This window comes from Letharia lupina (genome assembly GCF_014066315.1).
Source record: "Letharia lupina isolate WasteWater1 chromosome Unknown contig_25, whole genome shotgun sequence".
Classification (NCBI taxonomy): domain Eukaryota; kingdom Fungi; phylum Ascomycota; class Lecanoromycetes; order Lecanorales; family Parmeliaceae; genus Letharia; species Letharia lupina.
Genome location: NW_023502994.1, coordinates 1 through 27,952, shown reverse-complemented (window position 1 = coordinate 27,952; position 27,952 = coordinate 1). Strand labels below are relative to the sequence as shown.

General features: G+C 44.3%; 8 protein-coding genes across 8 annotated transcripts; 5 read left to right on the top strand and 3 right to left on the bottom strand.

Moving 5' to 3' along the window:
* Positions 1-164: 164 nt before the first annotated feature.
* Positions 165-1,294, top strand: HO133_006518 (uncharacterized protein; the record flags this gene model as incomplete). The annotated part of the gene is made up of 3 exons (XM_037297416.1): positions 165-490; positions 559-691; positions 749-1,294. 3 exons carry the CDS (start codon positions 165-167, stop codon positions 1,292-1,294), a joined length of 1,005 nt encoding a protein of 334 aa, XP_037147126.1.
* Positions 1,295-2,039: 745 nt separating this feature from the next.
* On the bottom strand, positions 2,040-2,417 carry HO133_006517 (uncharacterized protein; the record flags this gene model as incomplete). The annotated part of the gene is made up of 1 exon (XM_037297415.1): positions 2,040-2,417. The coding sequence occupies one exon, from the start codon at positions 2,415-2,417 to the stop codon at positions 2,040-2,042; it is 378 nt and encodes a 125-aa protein (XP_037147125.1).
* Positions 2,418-3,641: 1,224 nt separating this feature from the next.
* HO133_006516 (uncharacterized protein) lies at positions 3,642-4,430 on the bottom strand (the record flags this gene model as incomplete). Its single annotated transcript, XM_037297414.1, has 1 exon — positions 3,642-4,430. One exon carries the CDS (start codon positions 4,428-4,430, stop codon positions 3,642-3,644), a length of 789 nt encoding a protein of 262 aa, XP_037147124.1.
* Positions 4,431-8,079: 3,649 nt separating this feature from the next.
* HO133_006515 (uncharacterized protein) lies at positions 8,080-9,273 on the top strand (the record flags this gene model as incomplete). The annotated part of the gene is made up of 2 exons (XM_037297413.1): positions 8,080-8,603; positions 8,670-9,273. The coding sequence occupies 2 exons, from the start codon at positions 8,080-8,082 to the stop codon at positions 9,271-9,273; spliced, it is 1,128 nt and encodes a 375-aa protein (XP_037147123.1).
* A 3,827-nt stretch (positions 9,274-13,100) lies between these two features.
* HO133_006514 (uncharacterized protein) lies at positions 13,101-15,933 on the top strand (the record flags this gene model as incomplete). The annotated part of the gene is made up of 4 exons (XM_037297412.1): positions 13,101-13,146; positions 13,910-13,921; positions 14,145-14,998; positions 15,064-15,933. 4 exons carry the CDS (start codon positions 13,101-13,103, stop codon positions 15,931-15,933), a joined length of 1,782 nt encoding a protein of 593 aa, XP_037147122.1.
* A 1,620-nt stretch (positions 15,934-17,553) lies between these two features.
* On the bottom strand, positions 17,554-18,207 carry HO133_006513 (uncharacterized protein; the record flags this gene model as incomplete). The annotated part of the gene is made up of 2 exons (XM_037297411.1): positions 17,554-17,960; positions 18,129-18,207. The coding sequence occupies 2 exons, from the start codon at positions 18,205-18,207 to the stop codon at positions 17,554-17,556; spliced, it is 486 nt and encodes a 161-aa protein (XP_037147121.1).
* A 908-nt stretch (positions 18,208-19,115) lies between these two features.
* HO133_006512 (uncharacterized protein) lies at positions 19,116-19,529 on the top strand (the record flags this gene model as incomplete). The annotated part of the gene is made up of 2 exons (XM_037297410.1): positions 19,116-19,144; positions 19,220-19,529. The coding sequence occupies 2 exons, from the start codon at positions 19,116-19,118 to the stop codon at positions 19,527-19,529; spliced, it is 339 nt and encodes a 112-aa protein (XP_037147120.1).
* Positions 19,530-21,068: 1,539 nt separating this feature from the next.
* Positions 21,069-22,974, top strand: HO133_006511 (uncharacterized protein; the record flags this gene model as incomplete). The annotated part of the gene is made up of 3 exons (XM_037297409.1): positions 21,069-21,248; positions 21,312-22,502; positions 22,561-22,974. The coding sequence occupies 3 exons, from the start codon at positions 21,069-21,071 to the stop codon at positions 22,972-22,974; spliced, it is 1,785 nt and encodes a 594-aa protein (XP_037147119.1).
* Between the last annotated feature and the right edge of the window lie 4,978 nt (positions 22,975-27,952).

Here is a 27,952-nt window from a genome sequence, read left to right as displayed (position 1 = left end):
GCAAGTCCTCCGTTGCGGATGGCCGGCGCTGTACCTAGACCCGCATGAAGATGACATCACCAAAATGCGGAGATGTATCAATCTCATTGCTATAATGGAGTCCAGCATCTACGAATACAGCTCCATCAACTCTTTTTCAGTTGACGGACCTTGAACAAATGATCATGGCAATGGTATCCATTGCGAAGCTCTCCTCTCTTGCGCTGGCGCTGTTCGGGCTGTCCCGTGCCCAGGAGCAAATTCCATTCAGCCCCAGCAATCCTCCCTCTATCGCTTCCATCCCCTTACTGGGCTTCGGAACATGGAACCTCGACAAATCCAATGCCTCAGAGGCAGTCTCTATTGCACTTCAGACTGGATACAGACATTTGGACTGTGCAGCAATTTACGGCAACGAGAAAGAGGTGGGCAATGGTATCAAAGATGGATTGGAAACGATGGGGCTGGATCGATCCAGTGTCTGGATTACATCCAAGTTGTGGAATGATCAGTACGCTCCCAAAGTCTACTGCGTGGCTTCCTAGCATACACCGACTCTGACGCGTTGTACTGGTGTAGCCACCAGACTGATCAGGTTGAGCAAGGCCTCGACAATACGCTGAGCGACTTGGGCCTGGAATATCTCGACCTCTACCTAATGCACTGGCCTGTGGCGTCTTCTGACGGAAAGAACTACATTGACTACGTTGACGTGGGTCCCAGCGCCCTCGCAAGCCTCCACACACAGTGCTGAGACTAACTCATGCAGACCTGGATGGCCATGGAAAAGCTTCTTGACACCCGCAAAGTCCGACACATCGGAGTCTCCAACTTCTCTCCCCACCAACTGCACCAGCTCCTCGAACAAACGACCATTAAGCCCGCCGTCCACCAATTCGAGCTCCATCCGTATCTCCAGCAAGTTGACTTCGTACAATGGCACAAAGATAACGGCATCGACGTCACCGCCTACTCCCCCCTCGCAAACTTAAACCCTATATACGGCTCACCCGGTGAAAGCAAGGATACGCCGCCATCGCTGCTGGTGAATGAGGACATCACGGAGATTGCCAAAGAGCGTGGATGTACAAATGCACAGGTGGCTTTGGCTTGGGGCATGGACAGGGGCTGTAGTGTCATACCCAAGAGCCAGCATGCGGACAGAATCAAGGAAAACTTTGGGTCGGCGAAGTGCAAGCTGGAAGAGGAGGATTATACTACGATTGAGAGGCTAGGGAAGAAGTACCAGAAGAGGTTCAACAATCCCAGTGGTGGATGGGGCGTGCCTCTTTATCAGGGTCTGGAGGATGCTTGAAAGGTGTGAAACATTCACGAAGTAACGGACCGATTTGAGAATGACTTAGCTACAAAAGTTGCTCTGTGTTTTGGCTTGGATGAGTCCCATCCATGATTCGTCCCCATCGTCAGTACTGTTGCAAACGCTTTAGCACCCTGGGACAAAACCTGACAGTGCTGCATCAATCGCTTCTTCAGAGCCCCTCAGATCGATGTCGCTTCTTACAATGATCATTCTCTTCTTTAAAGCGCCACGTCAACTCAAAGCTCGTCACTCCTTTACGCAAGACATTGTAACACGATCACTATGCTGCCCCTCGGAAGAGATGACTTCTTCATCATACTACCTCAACAGTTTCGTGTATGGAGACTGAAATGCGGCAAATAGCTAGTCCCCGTGCGCACCTGCATACAAATGCTGCGGGGACGCACGAGCGCAAATGGCAAAAGTGGTTTTAATCCTTAATTAGCACACGCACGAGCGATTCTTGCAAGCGCGGAAGGAGGTTGACACCTGCTCTGCGATCAGATCGAGAAGCAACAATGCCCGAGCCTTCTGCGCACTTTTGGCCAGGCATAGAAGAGCACTGCTTATCCGTCTTCTGGAAACAGTCTGCAGGGCTGAGCGCAAAGGGAAAAGCATTTCGGAGAGCCGGAGGATGACGACCGTTTGTATATTTTGAAATAAACGATAGAGAACAGCCATCGAAGCCGGCGTCTCCAAATCATCCGCAACGATGCGCATCCTATGTCCACTGCACGGGCTAACCACCCTGATCCTCCTCCTCTCCAGCCTCCTCACCCCATGCACCGCCACCCCAATCTCCACCACCTCCGCCCTCACCACCACCGACCCAGCCCTCCAAAAGCGCCGCCCCCCCTTCTCCCTCCACGGCCTCTACCTCGAACGCACCGCCCACCTCACCATGCTCATCCCCACCGCCACCGCCGCCGCCCTCCTGTCCGACTTCTACGCCGACATCCACGTCCGCTGCATCACCTCCTGGATGCCCAACCTCCCGCCCCCGCAGCCCGACCTCGTCGTCCGCTGGGGCCCCTTCCAGCTCAGCTTCGTCGTTCACGACGGCGCGACCGAGGCCATCAGTTGGGAATTCGTGCGCGACTTCGCGGCGCTCATGCATAGGGTTTCGAGGAGGGGCTACGCGGGGGTTTATGATCAGGGGTGGTGGGATGTGGCGGGGTCGTTGGGGATTTATGTCGGGTTGAGGATCGTATGAGGGTTGGGTGGGGGGGGGAGATTTCGGCGAAGAGTTCAAAGGAAATTGTGGGCAGGAAAAGGCTTTGCCACACTGTAGAGTACTGTGCTTGACTCACGCCGTGATGATAAACGAACCATTTGAATCTCTGATACGCCTGATGCGATTCCTTGCTTGACATGGCACAGGTGGAAAAATAAAATGTACATATGTGTGGGATGGCAGACTACTCCTTTGCCTTTCTCTCTCTCTACTCCAATACGAGTAAAGGCCGCCTGCACTCGGTCTCGGGCTTCTTAGACACGCCGCTATCGTATCCTGGGCCGTCGACCCGGAAAGCATCGCAGGCTCTCTACCCCTCGTAACTGATCTCCGTACGCACGACGCAAGGCACCGTCTTTCCTTCCATTCATACCCTTCAACAACAACAATAGACAACAGTCGTAACGGATAGCCGCCAGCAATGGCGCAGATTGATTGATTGTTACTCCAGTAAGTTGGATCTCGGCGCGCCAAACGGTGCCAAGATCAGGAGACCCGGTTTCAGGAGGCTCGCGTTGTTTTGCTCGATTTTTGTTGTCGGGGTGGGGTGGGAGCTAGATGGAACGAAACAACTTTGTGTGGACTGCAGCCGTGGTTGCGTTGGGAGAGCGATGGTTGGATGCGCGCGGTGGGAAGGGGTTTTTGTGAAGGTGTGAGGGGGGGAAGGAGGTGGTGGAGGTTACGAGTTTGATGAGGTGCGATGGCATGGGGGGGTGATGGGGGGCACGGATACGAGGTTGGCAAATTAGAGAGCGCGGGGACGTTCGTGGACGATGTTGGTGTCTGATAGAGATAGGTTTGATTTCGTACACTAGGAAATTGCTCATCTAGATTGATTGATTGGTATGATTTGAAATATCCACAATGTTAGCGACCGTAGGCGATGAGTGTTGATGTGGCCGATTTTTTACATTGGGCGTTGGTAGTCAGCCTCGCTCATGCACCAAGAGACACGTGATGCCTCTACACCCTTGCCCAGATATCCAATCCATGATGAATCCACATCTTTGAAGATGGGATGGGTCCTCTCGAGATTCTTAAAATGCAATTATACAGAATGGAAAGGCGACAGCGGCAGACGGCCAGCAATCGCGCCGCAAGATTTGCTTAGACAATCTCACCGAGGCCTCGAACCTTGTGTTTGCCATGGCTGTGGAGATGTCGCTTGGTGTTGGGCTTGGTCTCGGGCGTCGCATCACGCTTGTCGGCGCCGGAGTTGCAGCTGCAGGTACCCTGTTTGGTCGTGCCGGCCTTGGGGTTCTTCCATGGGCAATGCTTACCGACGCAGCAGTGGATGGCATTAGAGCTGGCGGCGATGACGGACCCGTTGTCGTCGGGGAAGACATATGCTGCGCCTGCTACAGGCGCGAAGAATGCGTTGGGCGGGTTGCAGTTCCAGCAGGAGGTTTCGCTCATTTCGCTAGCGCGAACTCCCCATGCACCCACGGGGCCGACGCAAGTGTATCCGTTCTTGTCTTCGCACGAGGCGCCCGCCACGTCGAAGAGGTCCGTGTTGTCGCCGGTGAGCGTCTGTTGAACAGTGTCTAGGCAGGCGAGGGCGTAGGAGAAGCCGGGGATGTAGCTGACGTCGTAGCTGGCCCATTGGCCGACGGGGTTCGTTTCGAGAATGGTTCTGGTGTCTTTTACCGGGTGGGGTTGCTTGCCTATGCGAATCTGTCCGTCCCATTGTCCTATCTGCATGCAGCCTTTGGTGGTGCTGTTGCTGCCGGGCATTATGTTGCCGTAGCTATCGGCCTTGTCGAGAGGTACTTCAAGGCCGGTCCAGTAGATGACTCCATTGGTGGGGGATGCTTGAGCCAGGCAGTCGGACTTTTCGTTGGCGAGCAATGGGGTGGCGGCCGCGAGGAAAAGGAGGGTCGAGTATACGGATCGCATTTTGATTTGTTTGTTGGCTTTGACGGATTTGCTGATTCTGATGGATTTGCTGAAAGCGGTGGCTGGGAGCTGAATTCGGAAATGAGCTAAGCGGAGGGCTAGCCTCACGAGTTGATTGCAATTGTAAAGGAGTGAATGTTGGTAAGTCGGTAACAATGAATGTGGGTTTGCAATTCAACAATGCAAGAGGGAGGAAGAAGATTCGAAGAAGAAGCAGAGGGGAAAAAAAGAGCGCGGGAGAGGTGGGCATGTTGATCTTTTTAGTACTAAGGAATGTAAGATTTGGGATTATTATTACCGTATGTTGGTTGACCTAGCGCGAGTTCGGCGAGAGGATAGACTTTGTTCCTTTTACCGCTTCCCAACTTCCCAAATTTCCACCAACGGGATGCGGCGAGTCATTTTTGAAGAATGGGTCCACATCATCACCGCCTCACAGCTCTTGTCAGCATCATCTCGATGCGATGGTGGGAAAGCAAACGGGACGATTTCTTTGTTCCATCAACCGAAGTGGTGTGGCGTGTGCGCATAAAGACTCGCGACGTGAAACATATCTTGAGGCAGTGTATCGAGTGTCTTCGGGCTGGTCTTCCTACCTCCTCTGGAGGGGCAAGAGAGTCTCAGCTGAGCCTTTCTCGAGTACTTCTCGTCTCACGCTTCATCCTAGCCGTGAGAACCACTGGAGACGGATCCTTGTTGAGTAAATATATTTTGTGTTGACACAACATGACGAAATTGGGTTCTTTCACGGATGCATACTTGCACGATGACCATTGCGTTTGTCCGCCTCTCCACCCGGGATTTCGTTGAGCGATGGGGGCCGAAGTTTTGGGCAAAAAGCTGTCCCGGATGACATCCCCCCCAAAAAGGGATTGATTGGTATTTTCACGCTGTGCACAGCGTAGGACTCAGCCGACGTAAATGTTTGAAAGCGGTGTGTTGCAGTTCGTTTGGTTGGATGGGCATGGCCGCGTGCTTCTTGAATCCCCGGTTCACGCTTCCTGATTTTCTTTTCTCGCTCGGATCTCCCGCGGGCTGTAAAATAGCTTGACTAGACTATGCGAGTACCGCCATTGGTAGTAGTACTGTAGTAGTAGTAGTACTGTAGTACTGTACTAAACAATGATTAATTTCCCTTTTAGCACCATCCTAACTCCTAAGAATCCTAGTCGTGGAGGAGATGCATAAAAGGGGCCCCACCATCGGGCCGGAACGTGGGAGGCTGACGTGTTCGGCAGCTGTGTGGCATTGAGCCTTTATCTGGCTAAGGTAGATAGAGGCATGCTTCGGATGCAGGATGTCAGGCGAGGAAAACATCTACAGTAGTATAACATGTATGAAGTCTTATGAATAGGTAATAAAGATGATGCAAAATGATGCAAAATGAGAAGTATCTGATAGCAGTCATAGGATAAGGATAAAGTCTTTAGCCTGATGAGTGGCGGATGGTCGGAAATGAAGATCGGCGACGCGCGTACGCAATTGTACTTAGTCATCATAAAAGATCACCCGAGCAATGCCAAGCCTAGCCCCCTTCCCCTGAATGTGGTACCAAACAAATCATGGTGTCTATTGAAGCCCTCACGACTCGAAAGGGCGACCTAGTATTCTGTTTCCTACAGTCTGAGACACTGCCATAAGTTTCTATGTGTTCGTTTCATGAATCTACAAGTTTTCAAGGATTTCATCATTGAATTTCATCAAGGTCCGGCCGAGTGGCTTGAAACAATGTCGGTACAATGATGCAACGAGAAGGAAGAGCGTCAACTCAGTCACACAATTTTACATGAATGGAGTAAACACCGCCAGCGCAACTTGCCGTCAATTGGGTAAAGGTTTCTCAGAGGCTTCTCCTCCAGTGTCGAGTATCACCTTTCGGATTTTCCATGGCCCAGATGTCTATGAAGCAAATTTTCAAGCACTCGTTGCTATGAGACGAGAGTACAAAAACTAGTCCTCGTTTGCGGTCCATTGATCAGCCTTGAGCTTTGAATGTTACCCTCCTCGAGGGGACACTACACCACGTGCTGTGATACCGACCTCGTACTACATCACACTCTGTGGAACACTAGCGGGCATACTCGTAGTGCACCACACCACCACCACACCATTTCGCGCCCGGAACACGTCTCTTTTAGCATATTATCCCTACCTAGCATTGCGTCAGCTTCCTACTACCTGACAGTGCCAGAAGGTATACCCAAACTATCTACCTCCCCATGGCGGTTTCGTTTTATACATATTTGCATGACAGCGCCAGCGGCATCTAACACATTCTGCGCACTCTCATGAGCGACCTCCATGGAATTCGTGCTTCTCACGTAGGGTATGATGGCACAGATTGCGTCTTCTACGTGATCGAGTCGGCCGTCATTTCGCGTACGAGAACAGCATGTGCAGCAAAGAAGCATATGCAACGAAAGTGGCGTGAATGTAAGGTACTCTTATGCGAGGGATTGACAGACGGAGAATACCGGCTGCCAAAAAGATCAATCGGAATCGCAACGTAGATGGCGCCCACAGGAGGAAGTCTGCTTGGGCACCCCATCCCTTTTGCACATTGCCTGTAAAATTGTAGTATAGCGCACTGACAGAGCCCGAGGGGGTCACTTCGCCGCCATATAGAAAGGAGTTGCAGAGGATTAGGATAGAATTGCCAGGCGTGATTTCGACGACGGTATGATTGTTGTCACAGAAGCTAATGATGTTGGAGGTGGAAAGCGGTTGAATTGATAGAGTCGGCAGTTTTCGCTCTTGTGGAGTATAGTCCGTCCGTTCCCAGGAATTCGTGACGAATCTGCTGTGGGTATGAAAGCAAAGACTATTGACTGTCTGTGTGAGAGAGACACACTCATCCTCCAAAATCGAATAACGACATGAATTCCAATCGCTGGTGGAGATTTCTAGTTCTAGAGCTCAATCGAAGGCATGGGTGAAGTACTCAAGAAGCAGCTACGCAGCTGCGGACAAGCGCATGTTACCGTTTCCTTGCGGTGCAGATGAGGAATCGCTTCGCACATTGCACTGGTTGGGCGAGCGCGCGAAAAACAGGCCTTCAGAGAGTCGAAAACCGGTTGCCTAGCAAGGCATGGTGGATCTACAGTCTTGTTCACAACTTGAAAGAGTTCGAGTACATGTCCGTCAAGCCGAAACAAACCTGCTTTTCGGTCTTTATCTGTCAATGGCTCACGGCTCGGGGCACGGTGCTGGAGCTTCATCGCGCTAAACGCTATCGGAAGTTTTTTGGGCCTGCTCTGAAGGTCAGATTCCCAGGATCTCAAAAAATCTTGGGGGTCCAGGGTTCAAGATGTATTGACCGAAAAGGTTTCAGGACATGCTGTGAGGCGAAAAAGTTTGTTTGATATAGATGATGACTGTTCAAGAGGGTAGGCAATGCACGAGAGCTAGTTCGAATATCTGACGCTGAAATCGAACAATTGCATGCTCATTGATGCTCTGGGTATCATTCAATCGCACAACCTTATAGACCCTGACGTGACAAGAACGTCGACCTGCATTGGCGAACCAGGAACGAGCGAGCTGTGAACATCTCAGCCTTGTTGCCCCACCTTCTGACCTGAGGAGGGACGTAACGCTGCGATTGAGCATCATCATAATTTCGGTCACTTAGGAACGGTATGAAAATAAAATGGATCCGCTCTCCGTTGCAGCGTCTATCATCGCAGTTGCAGGCGCGCTTTACACAGTCAGTCACAAGCTCAGGTGTTGCGCCAGAACGCTAGCGCATGCGGGAAGGGAGGTCAATGCCGTTGCGAAGGAGATGAGCATGTTTTCGACACTCCTGCGTTCTCTCTGGGCTACAATTCAACGTTTGATACCTTTAGTGTCTGAAGTACTCGATGTCTTGAAGATTTGTAAGGACCTCGTCCGTCAGGCGGACGAGAATGTGAGGGAATTCGAAAAGTTTCTAGAAGATATCGGACCACTTCGCGACCCAGGAAATGCCAATCTGATTGCAAAGGCGGTTGCGCGGTTGAGATGGTTGTTCCAGAGGACGGACCTCTTGCTGTTGAGGTCAAAGCTGGAATCGTCAAAATCGACTATTACTTTGTATATCACTATGATTCATTTGAGGATCGAAATTGAACAACTCGCGGCGGCAAAGATACAGAAGAAGGACAAGGCACATATTAGTGAGCTTCGACACCAAGTGTAAGCAGAAATGTACTCTTTTGGAGTTCGAGAGGTGAAAAGGGACACTATTAACAGGATCTGTAGGAAATTGCTCAAATCTCAGCTTCGCAACGAGAGAAGTACCGTAAAAGGCGCCATCATAGCATCCAGCAACATTGCATATCATATCCAAGGACGAGAACAAAGCTCTGTCAACGCGAGAGTGGCCACTAAGGCCTGTATCCTCGCTACAGAGCAGCTTGAAGAGCATGCTAGGCAATCCTATCAAGAGCGAGACGGACAACCAGTAACACGCCCTGGCTCCTCGACCAACTCATCTGCATCATCAAGTGGCTCTTCTCCACGGCTCGGCGTACCGAGATCTCCAAGTCCCCCAACATCTCCCCCTCCGCCAAGAGCCCAAACAAGTCATACCCAACCGCTTCTATCGAAACCAGACGCAGATCGCAGGGAAGTCAGAATAGCGACCGATATTACCACTTCTGGAAAATGGGACTTTGGCGAGCCGGGCACACCTAGCAACACAGGTGTTAATCCACCTAGTCAGGGAAATGATCCTGTGGATTTCAATGACAGTATCAAGGATCAGAACGCTCGGAATTGGAGTAAGCGAACGGAACATGGTAGTCGTGTCAGAGATGAGACTATGAATGTTGTGTGGGCGGAGCAACATCGTGGCGAATATTAAGGCCTCCGGTTGCGGCTTAGCTTTCATTTTTGCGAAAGAACATCCAGATGGTGATATGCGGCTGGAGAGTAGCAGAATTCTCGTCACCAGCTAATAATGATACCCAAAAGATGAAATTGCAATCTGAATCCCTGCTCTGTAATTCCCATAACGTTAAGATATAAGTCCTCGATAGCGCCATCGATATCAAGAACACCACCGCCAACTGAGCGTACTAATCCTCTCCGATGACTGTCAGATAAGTGATATATTGACGTTATCAGATCGAAGATGTGTCGAGTATTTTCATTCGCTGCATGTCTGTTATCCGAGTGCGAGAAAGTCACAGTGCTTTACATATCTCGATGGGTAAGTTGTGCCAGGTTGATGGTAGTATGCACGTTGAACATCCTCGCTGGCTGTACTATGATTTCTGGTCGAAACGCAAGCAAAAACATTCAGGAAGGATTGAACATAGCAGCAGACAAACACGCATTAAATCCCTCTACGACCGGACTCTGCAGTCGTAGTACTCACGTTTTACCAGGAAAGCTAGACCTTGTCCTTTTCACTAGGGTTCCAAACCTGACCATGCCTCTCGCGATGCAGCTACCACCTCTCACGATTGTTGCCCTGCAGATATGCCCAATAGAAGCAACAAACCCGGTCAAAAGCTCCTCGTCTCTCAATCTCCAAGAACAGCGCCTCTTCCTGCTCGACGCTCAGTCCCGTGGAGCGGGGCTTGCAGTCGTGGGATTTGCGCACCCGTCATTCTGCAGGCATCTGTAGAACATGATCTCTCCAATAGAGCGGCCAAGCAGGAGAGGGCAAATATAGCTCTCTTCGAGACGACTAGAGAGCGAGATGTGGACATCGCATTTGACTTGTGTGTTCCGTTCCCGACGAAAGAGAGTAAGTCTATCAGAACGATTGTTACGTAGAGGATGGGCTCTGTGAGTCGCAGAACCAGAATGAGCTTCTCGTGTCCCCAGCAAAGTTGGTCATCTTGAACAAGTAAGCCCGGCGGCACTTGGTTGCAAGTGCGATAGCTCTTTCTCGTCACGAGACACAGCGCTGTGCTTCCTGATAAACGAATAGATGTTCCCAATCGTCTGACGCTCGTAGATCTTTAAGATGCTGAGACAAAAGGAACATTTTGTAGGCGGATCATCTCCAGCACTTCTCAGCCTAGTCTCCTATCAAACGTATGGATTCCTTCACACCTCACATCACATATCTGCATACGCTCGAACCTTTTTCAGAGGTCGTCACCAAACAGCCAGGGCAAAGTCATGACTGTCGACTCGCCTGGCGCTGTCACATTGTCTCAAGCACATCTAACCTCCCCCAGCTCAGCTTGGCTCTCGTGGGATGCTCGATCGTCGACGCGGGATGGAACCTTCACCCCCAGACTTGAACAAGAGCTTTACTAGGTTCCATGCTCCGACAAAACGAAGTCTGCCTCTGAAATTAACAGCGGCGCGGGCAGGGACATGGACCGCGGATCTTGGGAGACACATGCCGGCTGTCGAATGCGCGATCGTATGAAGAGGGTTCAGGCGTTGAAGGATCGGGACGTGAGAGCGGAGACAGGTAACTTCATTGAGTGGAGTCAGATTTACCTGCCGCGCTTCTGCGCGGAATGATAAGTTTTAGTCACGCGAAAGCTGCAATTCCAATTCCTTTGATTATGGGACGTCAGAACGTGGTTGCGGCCGCCCCGGCTGAGTTAATGATGTTTGTGCACGCTTCAGGAGGGGCAGCTGCAAGATATAAGACAGCCAAACGAACCACATGATTCATGCGTACGTGCGGCCCGACAACCTTGAAAGCCGCATGATCCGCATCCTACCTTTGAATCTGGATAATCCACTCACCGAGACCTAATAGATTAGCGTATCAACTCGAGTGATACATAAAATAGGCGTTTCAGAAGTATTGACGCGATAGGCATTCATACACCACTGGTCCACTAGAGCGAAGCCATGGCTATTTTGCTCATAGGGTCAAAAATGCAGATGCTCCAGTGATGCTGCATTAGGAAAGATATCGGACGGAACGGGCAATTGTTGAGCGGAGCTTGCTCTTACCCCTCGGAGTTGATACCAACCCATTCCGTTTCCTCGCACCAGGTGTAGTACGGAATATATCGTCTCGGGTGGACTCTTATGAACCTCCCGACACAGCGCTGCATGGTAAGCGTCTTTCCCCGCGGAGAAGAGGAACGAGCCGATTTTCGCGGATAGCGGTGCAATCAATTCTCCTAGCTTGTGTTATCCAAATCTTGTGACACGGAAAACTCCTCAGAATGCGCCCGCAGTATCCCATTTGTGTAAGTATCGTAAGTACTAACACTGTGGGGCTTTTTAAGTAAGAGATAAGGTCCTCAATGCCGCTCTTTTAACCTCGATTTTGAATAACGAGCTCGGCTCTCCCCAGCTATCTCTCTGGAATGCATTCTACACTTGTAACTGCACAGGCACGAACGACATTGGGAGTTCGGGAGTTTCATACATTTGCCATAACTCAGTTCCGTGTCCGACTATGACCGCTTTAGCGGTCAGACTCTAGGAGACTTTCTCAGGCCCTGGACTGGCGAAGATGGAGACTACGTGTACCCACCACAGAAAGGATTCCAGCTCAACGATGCTGGTCAACCAATCTTGGGAAACATGAAACTGCTGAATGGGACCGAGGTGGATTGTTTTGGGAGCTAGTATGGTATGACAGAGCCTTAACTCGGATCTTTTGTTCAGCTAACGTAATTTTCTGGACGCACATACATCTATGCAGCAGATGCGCCCTACTCACAGCACGCGTTGCCCCCAAACAGCCTCGACACTCCAGCGGACTCGAGCGATTATGATTACATTTACCACATCTACACCGTTATCAAATCATTCGAAGTCGAGGGCGGACCTAAAGCGTCTTGGTTTGGACAGCGGGGTCTTGGAGCACAATTCTATGTCGGAGCAGCGGGCGACATCTTGACGCCGATGCAAGAGGGATACCTGGAGAAAGTGAACAAGTGTAGCCTTCGGCCTGGCGCAGGTGAAAAAGGAGACTGGGCTTCAACTGTTTCCGCCCTGATATGCTGGGATGAAGTCCAAAAGTTTTGATGGTGCGGGAAATTTAAGGCAGATGCCTCAAGGTAGATGCCAGTAATAGTAGCATTCAAAGGCTCAGATCCGCAACATTCCGACCGAAGCATCATCAGCGATGGGATTTTTGCGCTGTTCCACGCTTTTTTTGTACCAGACGAGTTACGACCACACATTGTTGCGGGTTGATACCCAAGTTTGACGTGAAGTCGAGACAACTTATCTTCGGACAGTCCCCCTCCGATAGTCCCCCGTCAAACTAAAAAAGCCTCCCGCGCACGATCTACACGTTAAGCTTTCGGCCCCACCTAATTTTGGTGAGGGGTTGCGCCAGCCCTGTTCATCCGATTGTGAGAGACTTCAAGTTCAGATGAATTCCTCCCACTTCATTGATTTTGAAGTGATCCTTCAGAGCGACGACGTGGTGCTTAGGGTACGTCATAAATGGGTCGGAGGTAGTGCAATAGTAGTAGAATAAGGGCCCGCGTCGCATGTAACCATTGCTAAGCCGTAACATTAGCCGTATACACCAAAGTTCGCTAATGCATGTGAGAGTGTTGGTGTACTATTACCTTCCTAAAAAATCACCATAATTAGACCGCTAGCATCGGTGAGAAGATCGATGTCGGCAGGCCTTGTAAGTAGGTGAATGCCCACCTTTCTCCCATGCCCCCGCATCCTATCCAAACCCAACTCCTAAGACTATTCGTATCATTCATCTTCCTCTATTTCGCCCATCCGCACATTATGAATACCATCGAGTATGCTGCGACGGTTGCAGACAAGAAGAGGCGTGTTTTCGCCACCTTCGTGGATTTGAACTCACAGCCTTCCTAAATGCCACTTTGTTTGACAATTGATATCTCCTTGCCAGCCTGGTGGATGTCTACTCCGGCAGCTAAGTAGCCGCTGGTGTCCAGGATCAAAAATACAGCGCTCCCATGCTGCTCTCGTTTCGCAAGATACCCACTCTATACCAGCGGTACGACAGTGCATGCCATTCGCCATGATACTCTTCACGCCTGCGACCCTGCATCAATCCGCTTCCATAATGGTCATTACTCAGGTGCCACGGTGGGATAAAGTCACCAGCATCCTACACCTTCTGCTCCTCCACTTTTTATCTTGCAAGCGACAATCTGATTGACGCAATTTGCTCCTAGGCTTACGGAACCTCAGGGGACAAATATACAGGCCTAACATACACAAGCCTCACGACCAACTCTAAAATCGGTCCTTGTTTCCGAATCAAAACAGAGTTCTTTCTGTAACTATTCACATTTGAATCCGGAAATACAGCGTACAGATTGATAGTGGTAACAAAGGCCTCCAGGGCTTGCAGCGCGATATCTGACCCGGGAAAACGTTTGACCGATTTGCTGACTCAGCAAGTTCCTGTACAAGCTGGGAATTTCATCTTTTTGACCCTTTCATTTCCCGGATTTCGGCCAAGGCGATGATGGTTTCTTCGGCACGAAACACTGAAAATAATAGTGAATGAGCACCAATAGTCTTGCTTATTGACGTTGAGTTTGATACTGCTTAAGTCTGAACAGTTGTCGAGATGGGTAAGTCACGTCATCCCACGCATCCTTAATGTCACTTTTACAGCATGGTAATGTGCCACCCCAGGTTACTCAGAGGTCAGCCTAATCGGCCGCTATTTGTACCCAAGGAATTGCACGATGCTAAATGCGTCGGATTAGGTACCATGCAAGTTATGCGGTGTTAGTTTTAACATTGGCCGGGTCCGACGGCCAGACGAACCCTACCACGCTGGGTGGAGTCCAGGTTGTGGGGAACCAGCGGCGCTTCCTGCGGACTGGAACGGGAGCCGAGTTGAGGAGAACTTCGTCAGGAAAGACTATTTCAAGGGCCGACGGTGTGATCCGTCTACAGGGTGTCAAGACTCCGACAGAGAGGTCGTGTCAAATCCCAAGGATAGAAGAGCCAGCGACGAATTTCGTCTAAAATATGAAGATGATGACGACGATTACATGTACGAGTCCGAAGAAGATAACGAACCTCTGGAATACACCTCGGAGGTCTCCTCTCTGGAAGAGCTGGATGCGGGAGAAGCAGACGCCTCCGCGAGTGAATCGCCAGAACCCTTTACAACCCAGCTCAGTACCGCATCTGAGAAGTGCGCGAAAAAGCACCAAAAGGGCGATTCTTCTCTCACAAATGAGATGGATGATGAGTCTAAGAGTGGCACGGAGCATCAGCAGAGCATGCTAAATTTTGATGGCTCTCATCTCCCGTCTCCGGTGGCCGAAATCGATAGCACTTCTGATAGCAGTAGTTTCGAATCAACAGATTGGACAGATTGGAATGATTGCCAGAAGCTCGAACATCTGGCTGGACCACGCTGTAAACACTCCAGCGGCTACTGTGGCTTCAGCATCAACGCTGAAGAGATGCGAGGTTGTACTACGCTGCAATGTCTTGTGGTGAAGACCCCAGAATGGACTTCGGAGCCCGATGATCAGGAGTTTGAGTTGAATGGCAAATACTTCCTGTCAGGTCTCTGCGGCCAAATGCCGTCTCGCGACATTGGCGGGCCCACAATGACACCTCCGCGTCATGGTGCCAAAGATCTATACGCGGATGTGGTGTTCTGGAAGTTAGAATGGAACAATGACGAGGTAAGTTCTTTCTTCACCGAAGCCGATGCGCGCCCAAACTGACCCGGGGCCACCAATCTCCACAGGCCGACGAGTCTGATACAGCCATGCCATTCCACCCAACCTGCTTTGAAATATTTACACGCGTATCCCGCACCCGCACAGCTAGCATCGATGTTGTCGGTCTTATAGGTTGGCGCAAACTGGAATCCGGATACGAAACCAACGCCTCCTTTCCTCATCACCAAACTGTGAAAGAATGTGGCCAGGAAGAGTGGCATCATCGGCCGGGGGATGAATGGCTTGCTGCAAATCCGGTCGTCGTGCCGGGGCTGGCGGGTGTATTACGCTTAGCTGTGAAGGAAAGCAGTGCATTTGCCACAGACCATGCGAAAGGAAGGCCAGGCTCGGAAGATCCATTCTCTAGGTTCCCTCGCGAGATCGCAGATGCCATACTAGAGCTGTTGAGTCCTGTAGAAGTCGCTGCATTGCGCCTTGCAGGTTGCGCAAGGTTCCTATCTATTGAGAGTTGGTATCCGCTGTTGAAAGAGCACATGCCTTGGCTGTGGGAAGTCTGGGACACCACTTTGCCGTCCTTCTGGGCAACATCTACTGTTTCAGCGCTCTCTGCTGAGACAAAGAGAAAAGAAGAATTGGAGAGGCAGTGGCTTGCCGCTCGTAGTGTCATTCAACAGGAGATGCCTGAACTCGTGGAGACTTGGGCAATTGAGAACCCGAGAGAAACAGGTATGTCATATGCGGTGTGTGGGAATGAGGGATTGAAGGAGGCGATGGTATTGCCGAAAGATGGGACGAATTGGTGCCGGGTATTCTATGAGGTCAAGGTGAACTGGGAAGCTCTGAAAGGATTACAGAATCGAGAGAGGATCTGGGAAGATATTGAGGAGATTTTTAGAAGAATCGATGATTATCGTGATGAAGGCAGGATTGCTTGAGAAGTGGCTTGGTTGGCGTTTGTTCGAGAGTATCGCTTCGAAGATTTTGAGACAAAAGATATGCACAATGTAAGCGCCGCGCGGTTCCCCGACTACGTTTATGCAGCATTCTGCGCTGGATACTGAAGACTAGACTATAGCTGTCAGAGCCTCGACTTACCCTCTATGCTTCCGAAATCTAGTTCACCTGTGTATAAGATGCAAGTGTTCATGAGATTTGGTAGCCTCGACGTCTTGTTCGCTTGTTGATAATCCTCGCTGGCGATCATGTCTGCAAAGTGGTCACGACTAGGGTAGTGAGCCTGAGCAAGCTGTACGAGTGGATTTAGTCAGCCTATTGCTCACGACGACTTGAAAGCTTAGCATACACACCTCTTCCCACTCGCTACATCCGTCAGAGCAGCTGTTTGGTACCAATTTGCCTACGAGCTTCGCCATGCCGACTGTGCGAATGTCTTGCTATACTTCAGGTACTGCTCCTTCTTGCCCGGCTGGAAAGCAAGCCAGTTCAGCACCGAGACAGTGCCTTGTCGACCCTCCCCTGTCTGTATTCAGTCTCTCAGCTCATCGCTGAGTTCCAAGTCGAGTGTCGGATTTGCAATCTCTAAACGTGATAAGGCACCGGTCAATGGAAAGCGTTTGCTTGCCTAAAGACCTATTGGCTGCTGATATGCGGCATGCCAGACTCCTCACCTTCGCGTATTCCTCCGATGTGCTTGCTACTTTTCATGCCGTTAGCCAGAACAACATTATGCTGCATGCTCAGAACCTATCGCTAGTACATTTTCGTTGGTGTTCTCATGGCATACATGTCCAGGACTCATCTAGGCCCACCGTTTTCGTATGGAATATAGCTCTGGCGGGATTTTTGTAAAAGAGATGGGTCACAACGCAGGGGTGTTTCGTACTCGTGGAAGTGACTGAGATCAGTACTTGAAAATCCAGGCACAGCGTCTATCCCTGGAGCAAAATTTCGGCCGGAGCAACAGCGGATCTATCAAATGACCCACGGAGTCATATTCTTGGGCACTCCACACCGAGGCTCTATGTCACCATCATGGCCGAACTTGCGAGCAACTTGGCAAAAGTAGCGCTCCAAGCGCCGTCGACTACAGTATTGCAAGCCCTCCAGATGGATAGCGCTGTTCTTCAAGTAGTTGCCGTTGAATTTAGCAAAATGTTTGGAAGCTATGAAATCAAGGTCTGTTCCTACCGGCAATGGTCCAATCATAATCTGTAATCGTTCAAGATTTGCTGCATGCATTGCTATCAATGACGCTTCTGAGTAGCCACCTGGGCCCATTCGCACTTTTAGCCAATGAGGAACCTTCTGACCATATATGCAGCCAAAACCAAGTCCAAAAGGGCCTCAAACCGAAAGGTACATGATTACGGTCCTCAAAGCCGAACTTCGCTTTCATATCGCTGGGCCACCGACCTTTAGGCTGCTAGAATTCGAGTCTATTGATCCGGCCGGTCCAGTTGAGTGAAATGGTTAAAGGATGTAAGCCCAAAGAACTAAGAGGTACGCGAATTGGGACGAGGCTATCTACTTTGCTGTCCATACTATGTACGAAGATACCGTACATCTCATTTCTACTTTCCTTATCTTTCTTTCTCTCATCGTCTTCGTGTTATGGCAAAACCAGTACCAACCACGTACCCCTTGCTCTGTCCAACTTCTGGCGTCACCCAGATATCAAAAGTGAGGTCGTACCCAGGATACGCCTCTACATAGCCATGTATACCCGCAAGCGCATCAGTCCATCTACCCCACGTTAAATGCTCTTCTCCAGGTATCTCTGCGGATGGCGTCACTCCTAAAAGAAAGCCTTCATCCTGCAATTGGTACCCGTCCTCGGACATTGCTACCAGAGGTCGATATGGATCTAAGCTGGCTTGGGTGGCTTTGTTTAGGACCTGTTCTACCACGTTTTCGTCCCGACCGCGTATCAGGCCTAACGGAGACAGCTCGAGGGTCGCGTCTGAGTCTGGGATGGCATAATAGAAGGGATTGGGAGGGGGTCCTGGTGGAAATCTAAGAAGGTATTAGTAGAACGTTATTGCATGTTGGGGCTTCACTTAAGATGTGAGTCTATCAGGCAATGTGACTTGCTTCGTGACATTTATGCTGCTTGAGAGAGGACTGGTCAGGCTCAAGCTTGGAATAATGGGCGCAGCCAAGAATGACGGACTAAGTGCTGGTGCTGCGGCTGTGGCAGATATGTGGAAGAATAATCCTATAGCGAGGTAGGATGTAACTCGTGCTGTCATCTTCGCGTGATCGTGAGCAGGCCCCGTTCCAAAAGGTCCTTATTATACTGCTGCGGCTCTCTACGTTCTTTACTCGCACCTAGCTCTTTGACCGTTCCGCGCCTGTAAGATACTTGCTCTAGCAGGCGACTTGTTGATCTAAAGAGGAAGGGTACCATCCACTACGATTAGACTCTCTCTGTGACGGCTTGTAATCTGCGCTTTTGCTTAAATGCGGTCATATTTCCTCCGCTTTTCTATTCTGCAGCTAAAAAGCAAAGGCAGCGGTCAAGACAGTGGTGGATCCATTACAATGCCTAACAACAACATCATCATAGCACTCAACTGCTTCATTTTGCTGCCGGGTGTAATAGGTAGTCTGAGATTTACTAGGCGAGTGTTCGAAGACTCTTGCTCAATCCTAAGATGCCTTATGTTGGAACACGCGCTTATGGGGCTGTTCGCATGTCGCTTCATCGCATATCTTGTCACAACGCCTGCAAGCGACGGCCGTGGTTCTATCATGTCAGTATAGATTACTTGACTACTGTTAGTGTTCAAGACTTGTCCGTAGTCTGCGCAAACTTCTTGCGGCACTAGGCTATCAGCTTACGTCGTACTTGTTGAGATACTCCCTGAGCTGTCCACTAGGACACTTTTATCGCTCGCGACATTGACCATGATCTACCTTTCCTACGCTCTGACAGCTCTTCATGCGACACGTTGCTTGGCGCCTTCAAGTGCCTCATGGTTTCCTACCGCTGAAATCCCGGACCTTCCCCATTTAGCAGCCCATAACAGGACCCTCTTAAGGTACACTTCAATTCAGGTATCAGCTTCCACAACTGTAGGCTTCTATATTAACGCTCTATTCAGCATACCTACGTTGTTCCAATACAGAGACGTCCCCTACAAAGTCATATATATATATGGTCGTGCCAGTCACAACAACCCAGGCGTGAGCACAAGAAATTGGCGAGCTGCAGTCAATGTCGCAACCCAGAATGTTCAAGCGCTGAAAGTGATGGTTCAGGCTGATCCAGAAGATCCTCTCCCTGACAGTCGCTTCGAATTCGCGGGCTCCTGGGCACGCACTTCAGCCTGAGAAGATGCTCAAGTTCGAGTTTGTAGGCACCGATAATGAGGCTTTAACATACGAAGAAGTCGAGATCGCGCTTCTGGGATTGATGAAGTACACAACAGTCTGGGATTCGGGATCCAAAAATGACCAAGTTAGGATGTGTACGTTCAGGCTGTTCTACGAAGACAACAATTGGCCATTTGCGGAAGGATCGGTGAGGTTGACTGCAGATTCTCTGGCGCACGCAATGTATACATCATGAGAGTAGATTGTACCAAGGTTTCCAAAACCAAAGATTCGATGCGTCGTGCACGGGAAATTCAAACATGATCAGCAATGGTTTTCGGGGTGGAAGTGAAATATTGTTTCTCCGCCCTCACCTCATGTCGATTCGTTTTCTCCAATTCACACAAGACATTAAGTCTACCGTCTAGCAGCGCACCCAATAGAGGGCTCTGGCAGCTTGTCCGTCAGCACCGTAAGTTCCCCAATGAGCTGTCTTACGCTTCCGCAATCTTTGTCTATGCTCCCAGGTTCACCCGTTATAATTGATCGATCCAGAAAGTTTCAATTGGTCGTAATAGCCGATATGATGATACAGAAAGCCAGCAGGAATACATACGATGGCATGAATGTTGGGAGATGATTGACTTCATCTGCGTCCGATATGCAGCTATCTCCTCGGATCTTGTAGGCTTTGGATGCTGGTGACCAAGATAGTCCATTCATGAGCAGCAACTCTTGTTGAATGGCTGGCTCGGCCACAGACCGTTGACCATCATTGGTGGCAGGAGGAGAGAAGGTATCGAAGGGAGTCCGCCTAGCTTCATGGTATTTCGTAAGAGTTGGGAAGTATCTGTACAAAGGTGGATGCAATTTTGCTAAAGGGAGTGAATGATCTGTAGGTTGAAAAGAGTGTGAATGATGATAGCTCATAATATGAGGCATGTAACCAGAGCTTGTCCTCTGAGCCTCGGTAGGATCACAGATTCGGCTGGAGATGCCGCTGCTAGCGCTTCTAACTCGCAGTCGGATTCAACAAAATCGAAAGTACCTCCCAGGACCTAGCATCTTCTGCTCATGAAAAGTGCCGGGATGAGTTCCGCAGAGCGATCAAAATAGGCAAGTGTGTTCGTAAATATGGCATGGTGGAAATCTTTGGGCTTCTTTATGAGCTTCATTGTCAAAAAAACCAGATGTTCGCGATCGGCTCATAGCTCTGAAGCTGTTGGGGAAGGATACTAGCGTCTTGGCGCTATGGAACTTATGGATGTCACTCCTTCTACCACTCACATACCTTTGTACAGAAAATATCATTGTATGTTGCGCTACAAGGTTGCCGCTAGCTTCGAGGGAAGTGAAACACCTCTTGCACGAAAACTTAAGATCAAACTATGAAAGACTGGCGAAAAGATATCAATAATCTGAGGCTTAACGTGAACATAAAGATACATACATACTGGGCTCATTGGACCCAAACGTCTGTCTTCTCGGCAAGCCGGCACGAATAGCCCCACTGATCCACAGGGTACCCATGTGATATTGGTCACGATCGACGCTTATCGATTGGTGTCCTTTTTGTAAGTGTTCTGCCACGAAGATTAATACAAGGTCGCACGACTACTCCAGGGCCTCCAAACTCATGAGTCTACATTCTCTGATAATCAGGCATTCTCCGAGAGCAGTCTTTGCTTCTTACGCAATATCTTCGCTTGCAGAAAAAGGTCATTCATAGGCGCCGCCATTCCCAACACTGTTCCTCGTTTGTCCATCTATTGGCTTGCGCAATCACTACATAGCTATGCAAAGTTACTTCAAAAAGACAGGCCCGCCCATGTTCCTTTTGCTGGTTGGGTCTCTTTACGCCACTGCCACAATAGGCATATCCGTGTGGCCTTTACCCTCTCAGTACTCATCTGGCACCCAGCCGCTATGGATTGCAGAAAACGTGCAATTCACATATGAGACAATCAACAACACAGTAATGGTTCACTCAACTTGTTAATCTCCAGGCTTTCAATGCTGATGACTCCTCCCTACCCAGACGAAAAATATCACCTACGGTAGTCAGACTACAAATGAGAGTCAGCCCGCCTCCGCATTGAGCACCAAGTTGGTTGTTGATGCTGCCATTGCCCGCACCAAATATCGCCTATTCAACGATAAATTCATACCTTGGAAATTCCACCCGCGCAACTCTAACTTCGAACCCCCCGCGAATGCCCTTAAGTCATACATAAGCGAAATAGCTTTGGTGCAGAATGCATCAGATCCGACCAATGTCTTCAAGGCTTTAGATGGGGAACTGGACGAATCCTACAATATGGCCATCACTCAAGATGGCCAAATCACTATCACTTCCTTGACAAGTTTGGGAATCCTCCACGCGCTCGAGACCCTAACCCAGCTATTCTATCAATCTAGCAGCGGAGGAATCTATATCCCAAATGCGCCAGTAAGCATTACGGATGCTCCCAGGTTCGCCCACCGAGGCCTTAACTTGGATGTTTCTCGAGCTTACTACGCTCCCTCTGACATTATGCGGACTATTGACGCTCTAGCGTGGAATAAATTCAACCGTCTTCATCTACACGCCAGCGACTCCCAATCGTGGCCTCTTGAGATACCGGCCCTGCCTGAGCTGGCGAAGGATAGTGCATATATGAACGGTCTTTCCTACAGCCCGGCCGTTTTGGCTGGGATACAAGAGTACGGTGCGTACCGTGGGATACAAGTATCAATCGAGACAGATATGCCAGGACACACGTCGTCCATCGCATTAGCGTACCCCGACCTTATTGCAGCTTTCAATGTGCAGCCCGACTGGGCGACCTACTCTGCGGAACCGCCTACAGGGCAACTGAAGCTCAACTCCTCCGCGGTATACGAGTTCCTTGGCACCTTATGGTCTGATCTACTGCCTCGGTTGTCTCCATACACTGCATATCATCACACCGGCGGCGACGAGGTCAACGCGAACGTGTATTTGCTTGACGAGGGCGTGCGGTCGAACAAATCATCCGTAATTCAGCCTTTATTGCAGAAACTCATCGATTTCAATCATGAACATGTACGAGCTGCAGCTTTGACACCGATGGTTTGGGAAGAGCAACTTCTTCAGTGGAATTTGACGCTCGGATCTGATGTCGTGGTTCAGACTTGGATGAGCGATGATTCTCTCGCACGCACAGTAGCCATGGGACATAAAGCATTGTTTGGAAACTACAATTACTGGGTACCCCTATCTACTTCCATACAGTCAAGCTCAAGTCTCACTGCTGGATTTATCTTAGTACCTCGACTGCGGCAAAGGCCAATTCCTCGATTTCTACCCCGCATCTTTCCAAGAATACTACCCTTTCACGGATTACTGCTCGCCAACCAAGAATTGGCGCCTCATATACTCCTATGACCCTCTCTACAACATTCCGCCGAATTCTACCCATCTCGTTTTGGGCGGTGAGATTCACATGTGGAGTGAACAAACCGACCCTGTCATCCTGGACAGCATGATCTGGCCGAGAGCATGTGCGGCAGGAGAGGTTCTGTGGAGTGGAGCCAAAGATGCGCAAGGCATGAATAGGAGCCAGGTTGAGGCCAGCCCCAGGTTGGGCGAGATGAGGGAGAGGATGGTGCTGAGAGGAGTTGGGGCCGGCCCAGTGCAGATGGTTTACTGTACCCAAAATGGGACGCAATGTGCGCTGTGAGAGATCTAGGCTGATAGGGCCGCTGGGAACTCAGTCCAACTCCCGAAGAGACTACTACAACATCGCTGCGGTCTACTGTAACTCAAAGTTTTCTTCTGACAGGTTTTCCGTCATGTTCCGGCTGTTCTAGTAGTATCGACTATGTCTCGGGGTATAAGGAGACCTATTCTCCAACGTTAAATGAAAATCTGGGCATTGACTATCCGTATTGCCTGAAGAAAATTTGGTATCCCCGACCGCTATCAACTTATGTTCGGATAGTCCCTCTCCGAGAGTCCCCCATCAAACTAATAGGTGCTGGGGCGCGGGCTTCCCAGTAGTGAAAAGCTTGCCGAGTATTGGTTTTTAACTAAATGATTCTTGGAGAGACCCTCTAAAACCCCTCGAATTCTTCGAAAGCTCTTTAAAAGCTCTTTAGAAGTTTATATCAAAAAAACCATTAAAGTAAATTTAAAGTTTAATTATTTTAATAATATCTAATTAATTTTAATTTTAATTTAATAATCTCTTCGATAGAAACTTTTAAAAGATTTTTAAAAAGCTTTAAAGAATTTAAAATTTTTTTTTTTAAAAAAATTTAACTCTAAGAATTAAGAAAAATAGTTAATATACTTAGAGAAAGACTTTCTAAAATCTCTTTAACCCTTCGAGAATTTTTTAAAAGCTTTTCGAAAGCTTTTATTAAAGAAACTCTTCTCGTAAATCTAATAATTTAAATAAAAATAAAAATCTTAATTTTTAATATTAATATATTAATATATATAAAAGAATAAAATAGAGCTAAGTTAGAAATTCTTAAATTTATAGATATAATTAATTATAAATTTAAAGTTACTAAGCTTTTTAATTAGATCGATTAATTTATTACGAGTAAATAAATTAGCGTTCGTAATTATTAAAATCTCTTACTCTACTTTTAATCCTTTAATAACTTTACTATTTTCTATTAAAATTTTAAGATTATTTTTTTATATTATAGAGCGAAGATTACGCTCTTTAATAACGTAAAAATTTCTAAAATTTAATCTCATAATTATTAAAGAATAAGAATCTTAAATATCGCTTATTAAATATCGCTTATTAAAGTTTACTCGATAACTCTAATTAAAAAATAAGTATATATTATTTAATTTTAAAATAATATTTTTATTTTCTATTAGATTTTTTTAATTCTTTTTTTAAATTATAAAGTAAACGTAATATAGACTTTTAAATAAAAAAAGAATTATTAAATTTAATTCTATAAATACTTAAAGATAGAGAATTTAAATATCGCTTATTAAAAACTTATTTACTCTATTAAAAATATTATTTTATATAAGCTTAGATAGTCGAGTAATAATAATTTTAATAAAATTTAAAACTATCTTACTTACGCTACGTAATAAAGCGAGAAATCTTAATAAGATTTTAAAGAGAGTTAAGATCGAGATAGGGTTTCGAATTAAAATTTTAAGTTTTCTCGAAATCTCGATCTCGCCTTAATTTAAAGCGAGATTTTAAGATATATTTTATTATATTATTAATTTTATAATTATAATTTAATATTAAAGAATAACTTTTATATAGAAATTTACTATAAAATATTTATTTAGCGTATATTTATAATAAATAAAAGATTTTAATTATTTTTCTTATAACTCTTTAATTTTAATTATCTTTCTTATTAATATTAATATAAATATATTCTAAAATATTCTTAATAATAAAATAACTTTTAAAAACTATATAAGAATTTTTTTTTTTTTTTTTTTTTTATTTTTTATAATTATTATAATTACTATTAAATATAAATAAGCTATATTTATATTACTTATTAGATTTAAATAAATATATTTATAAAAAAAATCTTCGTTATTAGTTCTTAAAGATCGTTATTTTAAAGATTTATTTTTTATATTATTATTTTATTTTACTTTCTTATTTTATTTAATTATATTCTTATCTACTATTACTAGTCGAAAAGATATAATATATCTTATAAAATATTTTATATTAAGTAATATTATATCGTATTCGAATATAATATAAATAGAGTTAAATATTATTTCATTTTTCTAATATAAATTCGAAATCTTAGCGAGATATATTACGATATAATATATCTATAATATTATATTATAAAATAGTATATATATAAGATATCTCGTTAAGATTTCTATATTTAGAAGTATAAAGTAGCTATTCTAATTATTATTCTAGTTAACGACTAATCGTATCTATTCTTATTCGATATACTATTATAACTATTACTATTATAACTATTACTATTATAGCTATTACTATTATAACTATTACTATTATAGCTAATACTACTATAACTACTACTATTATAGCTATTATTATTATAACTATTACTTATTATTATAACTATTACTACTATAGCTACTATCGAAATATAGCTCTCGCGTATTTTAGTTATCGTATTCTTTAGTTATTTAATTTTATACTATATTTAAAATCTAATCTCGAAGAGATTTTAAAGAATTAATTCGTTCGTTCTATATATTATATATCTAATATTTTAATAGCTATTACTACTATAACTATTACTATTTATTATTTAAATAATCTATTATTATATAATAGCTATAATAGTAATAGTTATAATAGTAATAGTTATAATAATAATAGTTATAATAGTATTAGTTATAATAGTATTAGCTATAGTAGTATTAGCTATAATAGTATTAGCTATAATAGTATTAGTTATAATAATATTAGTTATAATAATATTAGCTATAATAGTATTAGCTATAATAATACTAGTTATAATAGTATTAGTTATAATAGTATTAGTTATAATAATATTAATTATAATAATATTAGCTATAATAGTATTAGTTATAATAGTATTAATTATAATAGTATTAGCTATAATAGTATTAGTTATAATAGTATTAGTTATAATAGTATTAGCTATAATTAATTAGAATAATAACTAGAATAGCTACTTATACTTCTAAATATAGAAATCTTAACGAGATATCTCATATATATATTATTTTATAGTATAATATTATAGATATATTATATCGTAATATATTTTATTAAGATCTTATATTATTATTACGAATTTCTTATTAAGATACTAGTAACTTAATACTACGTATATATCTACTAGTAGATTATATTATATTCTATATCTTTATTATATATATTAATAGAATATATACTTATCGAGATCTCGTTAAAGATCGTTCTTAATAATAATAGTAATATTCTAGTTTTAATCAGGGTAGTCTTCTTATTATATTCGCTTATCTCGCCTTTATCTAGCACCTATACGAACTTTATTAATATCTTTCTTTATATATATTATAGTACTAATATCTATTATCGAAGAAATCTATAGAGAATATTACTTCTATTAAGTATAGTATCTTTAATCTCTTTTAGATACTTATCTCGTTTTAGTCTAGTATCTATATAAACTTTATAACTATAGTTCTATAAACTACGTCGAGCCTTAATCTCTTTACTAAGTTATCGATATAGTAGCTTTTATAAAGCTACGACTTTCTATCGATTATTAGCTACTATTATATCTATCGTATATTAAATATAGCTCTATTAATTACGTTATATTCTATAATCTCTAATAACTATTATTATAGAATACGTCTATTTATAATTTTATTTAATAGTTATATTATATTAGTTATATCGTATAATATATATCTATTAATTAATATATTAAATATACTTTCGATTCTATTATAGTAGAGAAAGAGTTAAAGAAATAAAACTATTATATATAATATATCTTTATTATCTCTAATAAATATAGCGAGAATATTACTTTTTCTTCTTCTTAATAGATATTATTATAAATTTCTTATTAAGATATTAATAATTTAATACTACGTATATATCTATTAATAGACTATATTATATTCTATATCTTTATTATATATATTAATAGAATATATACTTATCGAGATCTTATTAAAGATTATTCTTAATAATTATATTAGATATAAGATTATATAAATATTAATATTTTATATTATATTAGAGTATAATATAGTAGATTAATATTATATATTATACTATATCTTTTCGATTAATATCTACTATTTAAATTTAAATTTAAATTTAAATTTTTTTAATAATTTTTAATATCTTATTTATTTTTTTCGTTATTATTTAATTATTAAGAATTAAAAATCTTAATATATATAATTTTTATTTTTATTTTTTATTTATAGCGTTTATATTAAAAATTTATTAATTTCTAATTTTAATTTTATTAATAAAAAGCGTATTAATAATATATTATCTTTTATAAGAGTAAAAGTACTCGAAGCGAATTAATAGACTCGCTTATATTATTTATTAGACTATAAGCTATATAGCTAAAGCGAGTATCTAATATATTTAATAAAGTCTTAAATACTTATAAGTTTTCTTTTTCTTTCTTTCTTTTTTAATTATTAGTTTATTTAATAATTAATCTATTTATTCTATTAATTATATATTTAAATCTTAGAATTATATAACTATTATATAATTTTATTAAAAGAAATCTTATTATTTTATAATTCTAATAATTTCATTTATATAAAGTTATTTAATTTAATTATAATAAATAACTCGTAAATTAATTCTATTAATTTATAAAATTAATTCTATTAATTTATAAAATAAAAACGTCTTATTACGATTAATTAGCGATATCTCTAACTTAGTAAATAACTTTTATTAAAATATATCTATTATATAATTAAGCGATTATAATATTAATTTTAATATCGATAAAAATTCTAATAATATTATTAATAGAAATAATAATTATCGAAGCGTTATATCTAATAACTCTCTATTTATAAATAAAGATTCTTATCTTATAAACTTAATTTAAATTTAACGTTATTAATTTTTAAAGCTTAATATTAAAAAATAATTAGTTATTAAAAAATTTAAGTTAATTAAAATATAGAATATATAAGATTATTATTATAAGTATAGTAATAAT